The 15,228-nt window shown below is 54.4% G+C and overlaps 1 protein-coding gene across 5 annotated transcripts in view; it reads right to left on the reverse strand.

Moving 5' to 3' along the window:
- Nucleotides 1-9,131: 9,131 nt before the first annotated feature.
- Nucleotides 9,132-15,228, reverse strand: part of CDH22 (cadherin 22) — an 86,292-nt gene continuing 80,195 nt past the window's right edge. For 3 of the 5 annotated variants that reach the window (XM_034066843.1, XM_034066842.1, XM_034066845.1), the window contains 2 exons: nt 13,314-13,565; nt 9,132-12,062 (listed from right to left, as the gene is read on the reverse strand). In XM_034066843.1, the coding sequence (XP_033922734.1) occupies nt 11,524-12,062; nt 13,314-13,565 (791 nt within the window). In that variant the 3' untranslated portion in view covers nt 9,132-11,523. The remainder of the gene's footprint in view (nt 12,063-13,313; nt 13,566-15,228) is intronic. The other 2 variants (XR_004550061.1, XM_034066844.1) reach the window with 2 other exon arrangements.

Genomic DNA, 15,228 nt, shown 5'->3' on the forward strand with positions numbered 1-15,228 from the left:
CAGCTCCGCAGGCAGCGCGCAATCAGCGCTAATCAGCAGCTCGCTAACTGCGGGGCCTCCTGCCGGGCCGTGATGGGCTGAGTGCCCGCAGCGGGCGGGGCGCTGGCGCTGCCCATCTCCCGTCCGTTGCCGACAGCGTTGGCCCCGCGGAGCCGCTGCGCTCGCAGAGAAAAGGGGTTAAAAGCTGCTGTTTGTGATAAAACTCGTCCCTCTCCCGTGACCCAAGTGTTTCTGCACGGGCCGCGGTCCCCAGCGTCGCGGTTCCGGGCGGCAGCCGGAGTGCGGCCACATCCCGCAGCCGGGTGTCCCCCCGGAGCATCCGTGCTGCCAGGAGCATCCGCAGCCCGTCCTCCCCAGGCCTGGCTTCCCCTCACGTCTGCCTCCTCCTGACAAGCTGGCCCTATGTAAATTCCCACCATAATCACACTGAGAGCTATCAAACTATCTAATTTAATTTCTTTGTGAAAATAAATAGCTAAAGTGGCCCTAGGTACATGCATAAATACTTCAGCTTTATGTTGGGCCTGTTATTACTTCTCCCAGCTCGTGTAGTTGTAATGCACACTTAATAAGTACATATTTATTGCACGTCTTGTCCTGGTGGAATAGTGAGCAGTTTTTGCTGAGTAAGCAGAAAAATAGCTTAGTCTGTAATAAACCAGGGAGGGACTTAAAAGAAAATATGTTGGTAATTAATGATTGGGTTTTCAACAACCATAATTCTTTTATTAAGCAAGTATGCAAATATGGTGTAAGTGGCTGTGTTAGTACTCGGGTTCTCTTAAACCTTGGTGACTGATCTCTGGGAAGATGATCTCTTTTTCTTTATGCCTGTGTGCACAGAGACATGATCGTGAGCAAACGTGAGCACTGCCACGTGTCTGTGCAGGTGTGTGGGAGCATGGACAAAGGGAGCGTGCATTGCTCGCATGCAGCCCTGGCCGGCAAGTGCACGTGGTTTCGCACTGCTTCCAGGTCTGCCTTATCTTCCTCCTCACCGGCTGTCATCCACTGTCTCTGTCTTTCTGCTGCTTGCTTTGCCTCGCCTATACATTTCTTGCACGCTTCATTAATCCTGATAAATATGTGGATTAGTGCTACACGGGGCTGGGGAGACTGGGCTGGGAGAAGAAGCTCCAGGGATGCTGGAGCCTCCAGTGCCCTGCTCCTGCTGGCACCCATGGGGCTTCCCGGCCACCACCTGTGCCCCATGGCACTGCCAGTCCCTGCGGCAGCCCTGGTACAAGGCAAAGCTGGCAGCTCTGGACAGGCAGGGACAGGAATGAAGGGCCCTTGGGGTTGCTCCCAGAACTCCATCCGTCCTAGGAGCTTCAAAGCAGAGATTTCCCGTGCAGAGCTGCTCCATCCCTGACACCAGCACCACAGCCACGCAAGCTGGAATAGGCACGCAGGTGACAAAGTTACTGAGCCGTGGCAAAATGAGCCAGAACTACCACTCCTCTGCTCAGGAAAGACCACTGCACCCAGACAGCCTCTGGCACACAGTGGGGCAGTAGGAGGGGCTGACATGGGCCGCAGGAGCGTTCAGCCTGCCCCTTCTCTGTGAGGAGGGTCCCAGGGATGCAGCTGTGCTGGGGCTTCAGGAGGGGACATGCCAGCATCACAGGCATCCAGCCACCGGAACTGTTCAGGGCTCTAGGGGCTGTTGATGCTGCGGAAAGAGCCCTGCAGACCACAGGATCTGCCCACAAACAGCATAAGGAGGCTTAAAGCCCTGTGAGTTCTGCTGCTCCATGGTTGGAGCAGATGGTTCAGGGAGGCAGGTTCTGACACATCAATCTGGAGCTTATTCCCTGAGGAGCAGACCCAAAGTCCACAAGAGCAGCAAGGCAGGGAATGGCAGCAGCTAGTGAGGACAAGCAGGTTGCGAGACAGTGCCATAGCAAGCACATAGCGATGCTGGTGAGCAGCACACACAGATCTCCCCATTAGCCCTCATTAGCACGTGGCTGAAAGACAACACGAGTTTAAATTAAGAAGACATCACAATGGTCCCAACTGTGTTACCACTGTGCCAGACAGCTGCTATTTAATGTACTTCATGATCTGTCAGAGCATACGCTGGCTACACAGCGCTGTGTCTGTGCCTCAGTGCACACATGCTTCTGCATGGCTGCACACCTACCTTTGCATGCAGGCTGCATGCAGCACCTGCCGCTGCACGTGCCCACCAATGTGCAGCATGTGGGGATACGGGAGGTAGGACAGACCTGCTTCCTGGTGCTGTCTGGTGCTGCCAGCCTGGCCCAGCACACAGTGGCACAGGTCTGTGCTGGGGCAGAGGCTGTTCTTCCACCACCAGAACACCTCACACCTAGAGTGAGGCCAGTCCCTGCTCACCTCATTGCTAGGAGCTCTGCAGACCACCAGCCCCAGGGAGCATCCCACATGGCCTGGCGAATACAGCACAGAAATGAGTGTGGAGACAAAGCACCAGGCACTCCTTCATTTCAAAGATGCTAAATAGGAGAAGGAAAGGTCATCTTCCCAGGCCCCCTTACTGGAGGAGCAGAAAGCTGCAGCTCAGAGCTCAGTGCAGACCTGCTGCCTCAATTATTTATAGGTACCATGGGTAGAACATGTTTTAATGACATTTGTGCTGGAGCTCAGCAGTGCGGATCTGCACTGAGCCAAAAGGAATATGTCAGAGACTTTACAGATGGTAAAAGCAGCATGTCAGTCACAGTGGCATGCTCACCTCAGTTCCTATATCATGCTCCTTCTGCCCTGCAGAGATCCTGGCTGCAGCCCCTGTGTTGGATTGATGGGCAAACCCACAGACACACAGTCATAAGTCACCAGGCTTTTTTAAGGGTAAATCACAAGAAATAAGCTTTCCCACTAGAATTAACATGACATCCTGGAAAATTATGCTCTGGTTTTACAGCAGATGATGGAAAAGCAATGAACTTCTTAGAAGGGTGTTGGGGCTGGGTAGGCCCTCAGTACCCCACGGTGGGCAGCCTAGGGGAGTTCTGCCCTGCTGGGAACATCTGCCCATCCCACCAGCCCTCCTTAGCCTTGGGGATGCAGACCAGGAGCAGTTTTGTGGGCACGTGCTAGGGGGGTGGGAAAGGATGGGGAAACCTGGTAAATGCAAACCTGAGCAGGAGATGAAGGGGATGGGACAGATGTGGGGATCTGACTGCACCTGGGCAACATCGGCTCTGCATGGCTCAGAGGCTCATCCTGGACCACAGTGACCCCAGGGCGATGGGAAAGTGGTGCTGTGCAGAGGCAGTCCTGGGCAGGAGAGCCGGGCAGGAGAGCAGTCCTGCCTCCGGGTCCCAGTAATGCCTCTTGCTGTGGTGCTGGAAAGGGATGTATCTGCTTAACTTTGTAATCCTGCAGCCACCTTCTCTCCACAGCTGGTGGGTTGGATGCCCATAGGCCAGGGCTCTGGCAGCCAGACCTGGAAGCAGCAGGGACTTCCAGCCAAGCTGGATGGACATAACCTGCTCCAACACATCCGGCAGCTTCTTGGAGAGGAACCCGGGACACTGAGCTGTGATGCTGCAGCATTCGCAGCATACAACAGCAAGCCTTGTTCTGGGATTTAAAGTTAATTGGTCCTAGTGTCTTTTTGCATTTCTGCTTGCAAAGTGTCATTTTCTTCAGAAAATGCTCTTTTGCAATTACTGTGAATTACACATGAAAAGCAAGTGAGCACATATTGATTGGAGCCCAGGAAAAGCACGAGAGCCATTTAGAGTAGATTAACTTTTTTCTGGAAAATGGTTTCACAGTTATTTAAAGAGATTAATCAGTTCATTTCAGGTCATTTACCATTGTTTCTGTGGCTGAGCCTCCCCACAGTGCATGGACTGGAATATCCCCCTCTCCCCTAGAGAGCAGAGAGCACAGCATACTGCTCTCCTGGTCCCTGCAGGTGCTGCGCCAGGGCTGCGGGGCACACACAGGGGATGCTGACACAGGTGCAGTGTGCTTTGCACCAGAGGCAGCAAAGGAATGAGGGAGCAGCATCCCTGGGAAGCGGCCTCCATGGCAGGCCAGGGCTGGGCAGAAGCTCTGGGTGCTAGAACCTCCAAAGTCAGCCATGCCCTGATGGGGCGTGCGGGCTGAGGCCTCGCATTGCTGCCCAGCAGCCGCCGTGGAGCAGTGCCATGGGCACCAGCATCCTTCCTGCTCATGGTCGTTGCTGTGCCCTCCCTCCTCCTGCCCACCACGGGGCGTAGAGGCTGCCCAGCACCCGGCAGGTAGAGCACACTCCCTCCACCCAGTATTTCAAAGCATTTTTTTCTTTGGGAAGAAAATATTGAAGTCAAATGGCTCCTGTGGTGGAATACTTCCCAAATGTCAACACAATCTGTGCTACATTATGGCTAAATGTGATAATCTTAACGCCTGGCTTCTTAATGTCAGTGGCACTGAAGTCTGATGGATTGACAGCCAGCCAGAATGACATGCAGTCATAGCTGATAAGGGCTCTCTCCAGGGAAATCACAGCTTTTTAAAGATGCTGGCAGCTACTAGCAAGTACCTTTTTATTTAAAAGGATTACAAGCATTGATTGCACTTCCTGTTTTCTTTTTATCACATTTCTGCACCAAGTGAAGCTTGTGCTGCGAGCTGAGCCTTTTAGACAATTATTCTGGAATAATGAAGGCGTGTCATGTCGGCTGTAATGAGTGTTTTAATGCCTAATTTGCGTGCAATGTGAAGGGATTTCAACAGCTGCCTGGTTCCTGGCTAAAGGTGAGTGACTTGTGACCGCGGAGGAAGCTGCTGCGATCCGGCTCAGCCAGGCTGAGCTGGGGTGCCTGCTCTCTGTTAGCAGTGCGTGCTTCCCCTGGCAGAAGAGAGATTAAAACTTCTTCAGTTACCACGGTTAAAACACTAGCTAAGGGGATGCATTCTGCTTAGAAATGGCCGGTGTCTGCTCCCCCCGAGAGCAGCTGCACTAACTCATGCTCACCTGAGCAGCTCCTCTACAGCAGCGATGGAGACAGATGAAAAATGTATGTCCATAAAACTGCAGTGTAGCTGGACAGGGCAGTTAACACTCCCCGAGCCACAAACACTCGCTGTGGCTGGCAGCAGATGAGGGATGCCTGAACAGCCGCTGGCAACCCACTCACCGGATGCAAGTACACCAGAAGTGGTGCTGGGCAGTGTGCACCAGAGAGGCAAATGCTCCTGCTCCCATCTCCACCCTTCCTTGCTGCCCAGCATCATGACATTAAACACCCGATGCTGATTCCCCACACCTGTCTTCCAGCCTTGGGGCAGTGGCAAAGTCAGTGGGACTGAGGCCCTTTGTAAAGCTGGGGCTGTGCGAGTACTGCACAGGGGCCCTGGCTTTGCTTGGCTGCATTGGTGCAATGGCCACATATCCTGACTGCTTCCCAGTCTGCCCACCCTGCCCATGTGCTGCATCTGGCTTTGCAAAGGCCAAATCTTTCCCTAAGAATTTGAAGAGCAGTCATTAAATCCACATTCATGAGGCTGGGAACAAGCCCAGGGCTGTCTGAGCTGCTGGGAGCCCCAGCACCAGGTCCTGAGCACGGAGCAGCACTGTCAGCAGCAGTGCCCATCCCCACCACGTACCCTGGTGTGTGCACAGGGCAAGGGGCAGGTTCCAGCCCCACAGACTGACCAGCCAGGAGCAAGACTCTGAGGCCAAGCAAAATTCAATGATCTTTCTCTCTAGCTTCTCTGACTGTGGCAACACGTCGCTGTGACAGCTGCCTGGAAACTTGGTCCTGTCCCTGCCAGTGAGTGGAAGGAACACCTGCCATTGCAGACCACAGGCCTAGGTCACTTCTGGGATGCTGGAAACCCTCCTGAGATGGGCTGGGAGATAGTGAAGCCACAGCAAGGAGAGAGCACAAAGTGAAGCACGTGGCACAGCAAGAAACCCTTAACAAGTAATGGCTACTGTCTCTGCACTGAGCACAGCGACCAGAAAAGCAAATTTCAGATATGCTGCACAGTGAGAGTCTGATACCAACTCTAAAGGAAGCTCAAGGGCTTGGTAAATGAAAGGATGCAGGAAGCTGTGACATTAGCTGTGGCAGAGGTGGTTAAAGGAGTCAGATTTCTAGTGACAGATCAGCTTCCTCAGAGGATATGGGGAGAAGTGATCACCTTCCCGAGCACTATATTACTGACAGGCACAGGAGGTGGAGGCTTACACAGTCTTACTTGCACTCAGTTACCAGAGATGTATTTTTCTCCTGTGGGTGCAGATATCACTGCCCTTTTTTCATTTCCCCTTAATGATCCCAGTGGATCACATTCATCTTTTGTAAATAACTCTCTGGAGGTGGCTCGGACACTTTACCTTCTGGAGCTTGCCATGGAGCGGAGTGACAGCGTTAGAGGTGACTGCTGCAGCATCTCTGTGCTGGGTCCAGGAGTGGAGCTGCAGCATCCAGCTGCCGCCCATAGCAGAGGGGCACTCACCTTGCAGGACTCGTTCAGAGGGTGATGGTGGCAAATGCCACCATCCTCTGCCAGCAGACGGCAACAGGCTGCATCATGTGTGGCAAGGGTCCTGCCTTGGGGTGGGTGCTGAGCGGGTGACTCGTGTGGAAGGAGCCCTACGGAAGGTTGTGGAGCATTGCAGGAGCCAGGGCACCCGGGGAGCAGCTGCTTTTTGGCAACAACACTGACAGTGCAGCACTATGGGGACTGCCATGCTCTGCTCTGGCAAAGCAGCCACCTGCAGCAGACTTCCTTCAGGCAGAGGAACACCCAGAGCTGTGGGTGTCAGCACACAGGGCACAGCACAGACAGGGCACAGCATGGCCACGTTCAGCTGCTGCCATCACCTTCTGAGGATGCAGCAGTCACATCCACGCACACCTACTTTGCTCCTACCTGAGTCTGCTCTGCCTAGTGACTGCCTGTTCTGTGCATGCCCTGCCCCACTGCATGCAGACAAATTGGGGTCATTAACAAGCTGGGAGCCCTTGGCCCATGGGGCTGCACCCCTGTGCTGTCTTTGGTGTGAGAAAACTGACCTGGAAGAAGAATCTTCACGTTCACAAGCAGAGCAGCCCCTGGGTTTCCCAGCCAGCTCACATCCAGGACAGGCCTGCACTGGACACCAGTCCACAGAGCAGGACTGGCTTCCTCTCCTGCAGAAGCGAGGAGATGATCAACCTGCCCAGCAAGGAGCCAGAGGCTGCTGTGCCTCTGCTGAAGAGAGAGAAAGTGCTATAGAAAAATGTTCTCAAAAGGGGCTGTGTTGAGGGGCATGGAGCTCTTAAAGCATCTTCACAGATGCTTCTGCAATCAGAGCTCTCAATAATCCTCCTCTTTTGTAGTTAAGGGTCTGGTTCTGGCTGGCAATTTGTTGCTTTGAGCTCTCTCCATTCCCCCACTGTATCAAGCATCAAGTCTTTCTGCGTGGCCCAGGCTCATCACCTTAATGCTAGGCACTTGTTACCTCCTTTGTTAGGAGCACACTAACTGCAGGCACTTCCTCTGTCAGTGGGGAATTCCTAGGACAATCCGTTCCACCTGATCCCCCGAGTCCCAAGATAACTAAGGCTGCTTGTTTGGGTGCTTGATGATGGACAGCAGGATTCAACGAGAGCACACCTCTGTGCTGGCTGCAGTTAGAGCATTAGAGTTCTTGTTGCCAAGAACCTGAAAACCCGGGGTGCAAACCCATAGCAACCATCACCATCTCCCTGCAAACAGCAGCCCCTGAAGCATACAGCAGTGAGTGTGCTGCGGACACACTTGCTCTGTGGGGAAGTTAACAATGATGCTCTCAAAAAGGCCTCCTCCTCGCTGGCAGCTATAGAGGCGCTTGCTGCAGCTGTGCAAAGACAGTCTGTGTGCACTGGGGTCTGGCAGCTCACCTTGCCTGTCTGGAAACCCTCCAGCCTCAAGACTTCTCTCTTGTGTTGCGGCATCCCTCTAACTGCTGCTGTCGAAAGTTACCAGATGCTTCTTCCATAACATTTAGTGAATAATCATGGGAGCAGGATGGGAGTGAAGGCACAGGGATGGTGAAGGATATGGAAATGCTCAAAGACCTCAGGGATCAATAAGTCTGTTTTGTAGCAAGGACTGCAAGATGCTGCTTCAATGACTGTTGCTTTATGGAGAGGTTTAAATTCTGCCTGTGCTATCTGCTGACCTACACTGATGCCCTGCTCAGTTTACTGCAGGTCCCTCTCTGTGCTGTATGTGCCCTCCACAGCATGCTGTCCCCACTGACAGTGCCAGAGCATGGGCAGCTGCAGGCCTGGACCAGGGAGGTTGATGTACATTAGTGTGTGGATCATTCCCCAGTCCCTTGCCTTCAAGAAAACTACCAGCAATTGATTTATCTGTGGTCAGGCCAGAGTGTCATTTATTTGCATCATTTCACTATTAAAACTGAATATGAAGGAGGTTGTTTTGCTGCAGCCAGTAAGTGAACATTGCCATCATTCACACCATTACCAACAGGAGAACAGGCCATGGTAACCAAACCTGCTGACAGTGCTCAGCTGAACTGAAGCTGGGAAGAAGACGACCAGAATGAGTGCTTGTGAGCAGTCAGCTGGTGAGCTATGAGGATGTCCATGACTTCAAGACAACACCAAAGATGCACTTTTTAAAGAACATTAAGGAACTCTGTTGGCTGGGAAAGGAAGATCATGAGGATACATCATCAGACCTTGTCATTTGGTGTGCAGTTTGCCTCTTGTTCTACCTGCTGCTGTTCTGCAGGATGAAGGATGCTAACCCCCTCCCAGCTTCTGGAACTTGCTGCAGCAGACCCTGGTGCTGGGAGTAACCAGGGCAGCAGCCACCATGGCCAGCCTGCAGCACATAAGCAGCACCTTGTGCCACTCAAAGCACAACTTAACTTTATCCTTCTGAAGAGATGGAGAAAGCCAAGGGCAGTTTTTTTTCATCATTTACTTCAAATTCAGACAGGAAATCTGACCCTTCTCTTGAAGGTGCTTTTTCTGATGAGCATTTCAGTGAAAAATGGGAAGAAGCCAGAGAAACAGCATTCTGCCAGTGGGAAGGTGCTGTGGGAGCAGCCAGCCCTGTCCCTCTGGAATGGCCCTGTGGGACCACGTTGGCAGTGCAACATGAGAAAACAAAAACAAGACAAAACGAGGCAATAAGACTCAGGCTAGATGACAAGGAATAATTTATTTCCAGGTCCCACAAAGACCTTGAAAAAAATAACAAGGGTGAGGAAATCAACCTTCTAATTTGATCTGGGTAGAGAAAGAAACCTGAAGTGATTCCATCAGCTGCCCTGACAGGCACCAGCCTCTCCTGCTGCGTGCAGGGCGCAGAGAGTGCAGGGCACCGCACTCCTCCAATTCACATGTGGGAACAGAAATGAAATTGCAGGTGCACGTGCGTGGACTGCCTGGTTGGGATGGGGAGGAACCTGCTGGGAGGGTTGCTAAAACATGTACCCTGTTAGACCCCATCTCCTACGGACAGAGCCTTGCTATTGCACAACAGTTTTGCTAGAGGAAGGGCCAGCCCTGGAGGGGCTTGGGTACAGCTCTTCAGCCTGGAGGGAAAACACAAACACATTCCTGAGGAAAGAGAGGGCTTTCTCCATTCTCCTGTTCTGGGGCTGAGCAGCCAGAGCCAGTGTGAAGCAGCCTGTCGGCCCCGCTGCCTCCTCAGCATCATCACAGTGAACCAGCAACACCCAGGGCATGGGTGCCAGCAGCAGGCGCCTGCTGCCTCCTTTGAGGGCGAGCAGAGAGATCCTGAGAAGCAGCAGCTCCTGGTCCCAGCATGAAAGCCAAGCTGCAGCTCCTGTGTGGGCAGACATGGGGGCAGTGGGCAGGAGCCATGGCAAAGATGTGTCCTGCCCCTCTCTGCTGCCAGGTCTTGCGCTGCAGCCAAGGGAACAACACCAGCAGCCAGGAAACAAAACACAGTAAAAAATGAACATGCTGTACATTTACAGTTAAACCTTCTCCAAGGAGAGGAAAACACTCTCTGTGGCTAAACTAAAAGGACAAACCCAATGACAAGCCCAGGATGTGTCAGGCCTGGGAGACCTTATCAGTTACCTATCAATGATGTAATTGATTTTTTTCCCCAGTGCGAACAGATGAGGAGCTGCACTCTCCAGCACAGCCAGAGCTGCCCGAGGGGGCTGCTCAATGCACTGCTCGATTTGCCGCAGCGGGAGCCTGCAGGCTGGACCGGCGCAGGGCAGGGAGTGCTCTCCTCCAGCATCATCTGGAGGCAGAGGAGCAATGCCACATCCCACCAGCCTGCTCCTGCAATAAACTGCTTGAGGAGGCAGCCCCCGCATGGGAGCTTGTACCAGTTTCTGCAGGGCATGTGGCAGGCTGGGGACACATCAGGCACCCTATGGTGTCACAGGCCCACTGCCCAGCCTGCAGCAACCAGCTCGGCCATGCAGCAGCACCAGCAGGATCTGGCCTTGTGCACATGTCCTGGGGATGGCTTTTCTGCCACCAGTGGTGATGCTTTGCTGTCAGCTGGGTGCAAACAGGAATTACCGCTCCAAACCAGCAGCTGGGGTTCTCTTGCACCCTACAGCATGGTCTTCAAGCCCGGACACAGCTCCCCTACCACTGGGGGCCAGGGTGTCCCTACATCCTGCCTCTGCCCTGTGCAGCCTATGGCATTTGGTAGGAAGCTGGGGCCTGGCTGAGACCCCTGCAGAACCAGGCCCAGCCTACTGAGGGGCTGCAGAGCCCATGGGGAAAGTGCTGCTCTGCAACCCCTATGCCGTGGTGGTGATGGGGACGTCTCTGTTCCAGTGCCATGGAGCACAGGACCTTGCAGACAATGCCTGCTGTGCAGGGAGGGAGGGAGAGAGCCACTTCAAGTCATGAGCATCTTTGATAACCACAAGAAAGGTCTAAGAACGGAGAGGTGATGCAATCGCATTTAGAGGTGAAGTGTGTTTCGAAGTGAACTCTACTGCAGAACGTAATCTTGGAGCCCAGATTCAGGACATGCACCCCCAGCACATGCTCCCTCTGCCCTGCACCAGCAGCTGGGTGCTGCCGAGGAGCCCATGCACAGAGAGGAGGACTCCAAACAGTGAGAGAACCTGTAGGGAAAAGCTGAAGCTAAAAGCTTGTTTTCCTCTGTAAGGAAAGCTCTTAGAGAGAAGAAAGCACTTCAAATGCTGTGACTCAAGTGACAAAAACAATTTAGACAACAAAAGGCTCCCAGTTTGGTCTTCCTCTCCTGGAAAGGGCTCACTGAACAGATCAATTTAAATGATAATTTGTGGGGCAGAAACCCTCTGCAAACTCTCCTGAATTAGATTTTCTGAAATGAATGCGTAGTGCTTTAACAGAGACCAGTATTAAGGAGAAGCTGTTGCCTCAGTGGCTCCTTTGGGAACATCAGCCTCTTGTGTGGAGGTGCCATGAACAGGAGGCAGGTGCTGAGGATCCCGTCAACCATCACTGCATCCCCTCGGCAGGGTCGGTCCGGAGCACACAGAGCCCTCCTGGCACGGAGCCTGGTCCAGGAGCCGCCGGCACCTCGGGGGGGGGGGTGGGATGGCTACGAGGCATCAGCCTCCTCCTCGGCCCTGCGCCCTGCATACAGCGCTGCCAGCTGCCGGAAACGCGGCCCCCAGCCCCCCAGGTAGGAGAAGTCCTGCTCAGAGCTGCTGGACCAAGTGTTGATGGAGCTCAGCGAGGGCACGGGGGAGTCCGAGCCCTCGAAGGCATAGGTCTGGAACGAGTCGTAGGGCGGCACAGATTGGTCCTCATCCGCCTGCTCCACCTTCCTGCAGATATAGTCTCTGAACACTGAGAAGTCCAGGTCCGGGCTCTGCACCCACTGTGGGAGGGAATGGAGCTCAGAGGCTGGGTTTCCGCTCAGGCCTCCCTCTGCTGCTATCCCCCCTCCATCACCGCCTTTGATCTCACTGAAGTCGTAGAGGCTGCGCAGGGCTGACATGTCATAGGCCTCTGTGTCCTGCTCACCACCCCCTTCATCGTTGTATTTGATGACATTGTCCCGCATGTCCTCATCATCCTCAGATGTCAGGTGGCTTTTGTGGTGTCGCTTCAGTGTGAGGATCAGAAGGATCAGCACTGGGAAAGGAAAAGATGGTCAGATGGGCACAGGGGCATGTACACAGAGCTGGCAGGCACAGAGCACCGGCTCCTGCCAGCCAGGCTCATCAAGTAGCATGTGCTGTATCAATAGCTTGGAGAGGCTTGCCCTGGCTCCAGTGTGGACCAAGAGCTTCCCTTCCCATGCAGCATGATCACTGAGACAGGAGGGAGAGATGGAGGGACACACGGCTGGACAGACAAATGAATGGATTCTGCAGAAGATGAGTAGGAAAAGGGGGTGCATGAATCACAGCAGCAGCCAAATGCTGGGAGGGTGAATGTGGAGCAGATGGCACAGAGCCTGAGCAGCGAGCCGCAGCTGTGTCCTGGATCATCATCTATTCATCCCATCACCTTTAAAGCACCGATGTGCACTTTATTCGTTTGGGCAATTAGGCAGAAATTTGTTTGCACTGCGTCAGAAAATGAAACCAGTGTAAAGTGCACCCTGTGGGAAAGGGCTTTCTAAATGGAGACACAGCAGGAGGTGGGGAGCAGAGATATGCTAAAGAGAGGAGACTTCACTGAACAATGAGATGGCTTCCACAAGCCAGTGGCTGTCTGGGCAGCCCAGGAGTCAGCTGAGAGCAGCACTGGTGCCAGAGGGCTTTCAGCAGCAGTGTCCATCAGGTGCCTTATGCTAAACCTGAGGACAGCGCAACACCCCTCTCAGAGCCCCTTCCCACGTGTACACAAGCCCACACTTCCTCTGCACCCTTATGCCATCCTGTGGTGGCCCAGCACAAGCTTGTGCCATCATGTCAGTGGCAGCCAGCAGCTTTCACAGGGTGCAGGGCCCTACGTGGGCAATGCTCTGGTTTGCATGCACCTCCTGCCCTACACTCATGCACACTCTAACACTGACCCAGCCATCCAAGGCAAGAGCACAACCACGCGTCCCACATGGGCTGCCCTTGGCCACCACCCTGGGACACACACGTAGCCCATGTGCTGCGGGACGCCTGCTGTGGCACAGCAGGGCAGCCAGCCAGCAGCCCCCGGTGCCCATGGGGCAGCAGCATGCAGCTCTGCACAGTGCATGCCGGAGCTTCCCGACGGTCACCTGCTGGCAGGGCCAGGCTTCCTGTCCCCACACTGCAGCTACCAGCAAGGAGACAGCAAGCAGAGGAGCCTGCACCATGCCTGTGGCCTGCGCTCCTTCTGTGATGCTGGATGGAAAGGGGATGGACAGAACAGGAGGAGGCTGGGGGACAGGCAGGCACTCACCAACCAGGATGAGGATGCACACCAGCAGTGCAATGAGAGCTCCAGGGCTCAGTGTAGCTGACACAACATAGGCTGTGCTGTTGCAGGACTGGATGGCCCCGCTGCTGTCACAGCCACAGATGCGGATGGTCAGAGTCCCCGTGCTGCTGAGGGCGGGGGGGCCGCTGTCCACCACCAAAATAGGCAGCAAGTACACATCCTGCTCCTGGCGATTGAAGCTCACTCTCTGCGTGTGTACCGCAGCCGTGTTGTCTGCAGGGAACAAGTAAACCCACAGCCAAGTCACTCCCATAGCACAGCCAGCAAGACTCGCCAGGAGCTCCCCCATGCTCAAGACAACCAGTGGCTGTTTGTACCAACACCAGCAACCACCCCAAGAGGGAATGGGGCCTCTGTACTCTCCATCACAGGGGAGCAGGGAGCCAGCCTGAGGCTCCCCTGCACTGCAGCAACCCAAGCAGCCAGGGGCAGCCAGCTCTGCTCCAGCATATGTTCCTTGGCCAGGTCCCCAGGGCAGCCCAGCATCTCCCCAGCACATGGCGTGCCCAGCACAGGAGCAGCAGCATGTGGGTGTTTGAGCCGTGCTGACAGACAGCGCAGTAGGAGTAGAGAGAGGGAAAAACCTTCCAGAAGACCCTCAAAGAGTGGCACAGGGCAGGAGTAAGGATAAAAATCAGTTGCTGACATGGAGACCAGAGTAGACAATTCACTGCTTCCAAACCTGAGAGATGTGGGTGAAGCGTCCTGCCTCAGCCGGAGGACACTAGGATCCTCTGTCGCTTATTGAGGAGCAGGCAGAGCTCCTTCCAAGCCTCCCAGCCAAGCCAGCATCCTCCTCCCCATCTGCTCAAACCCTGCAGTTTCAGGGGCTCAGCCGGCACAGCATAACCCATTATGATCCCATTAACATGGCCACTTCATGGGACCCTCCAGGGCCCCAGTGCCAGAGATGAACCCAAGCAGCAGCTGTGCCCAGACAACCTGGAGCAGGGAGGGTAGGAACAGGGACTGAAAATCAGCTCAGCTCCCTGCTCATGTGTGCTACTTACTGCCAGCCTGAATGGGCAGGAAGGGATTGAATAGTAGTTGAACAATTGCAGCCAGAAGTAGCTGCTGACTGTCTGCAGTCTTTATCTAATAAAAGGTAGATTGGTGCACTCACAGTGAGATGCTGCTGTCTACAGACTTTCTCCTCGTTGCACCTGATTTATGCTGGACGGGCCCCTTTCTGTATCAGTCAGCTTTTCGATTGGAAAAGGCATCTATTCTAATTCTGGCTCACGGGCTGCCTGCCACCACGGAAACTGCTGTATGGATTGTGTGCTGCATGGGAGCATGCGGGCACGGCAGGGACAGGAGCAAGGCAAGAGCAGAGCAGGGAGACAGGCGCCCACCTGCAAGAGGGGCAGGTCCTCGGCGCTGGAGCTGCAGCAGAGCCCATCTGCCCCTGGCTGGGGGAAGCCTGGGCTTTGCTTCAGGGCAGCCTGGAAGAGGAGGAGCTGAGGCAATCTGTGCTCCCCCAGCGTGTGCTGCAGCCCAGCATGGGTAAGTGCAGCAAGGAGGAAGATGGGCTGTCTGTGCCCAGAGGGGAGGAAGCCGTGCACAGGCTGGTGCCTAGAACAGCACTGAGCTGTCATGGTGCTAAATACCAGTTGCTGCTTCCTATTGTCAGGTTTCTGGACTCAGCCCACCGAGTTTTGTGTTGCCAGAATATGGCTGTGTTGCAGGTGAGAGTGGAGCCTTTCAGCTGTGGGGAGCTGATTCCACCATAAGGGAGACATGGAGAAAGCCATCTCTTCCAGTTCACCTCAGAGCCCAGGTCTGCCTTGAAGAGCTCATCGTGGGAAAGGCAAGGACACTGGAGAGAAGACCACACCAGCCAACATCAGGAGGCTGCACTGAATGCCACAAGGGC

This window comes from Melopsittacus undulatus, chromosome 10 (genome assembly GCF_012275295.1).
Source record: "Melopsittacus undulatus isolate bMelUnd1 chromosome 10, bMelUnd1.mat.Z, whole genome shotgun sequence".
NCBI classification, from domain to species: domain Eukaryota; kingdom Metazoa; phylum Chordata; class Aves; order Psittaciformes; family Psittaculidae; genus Melopsittacus; species Melopsittacus undulatus.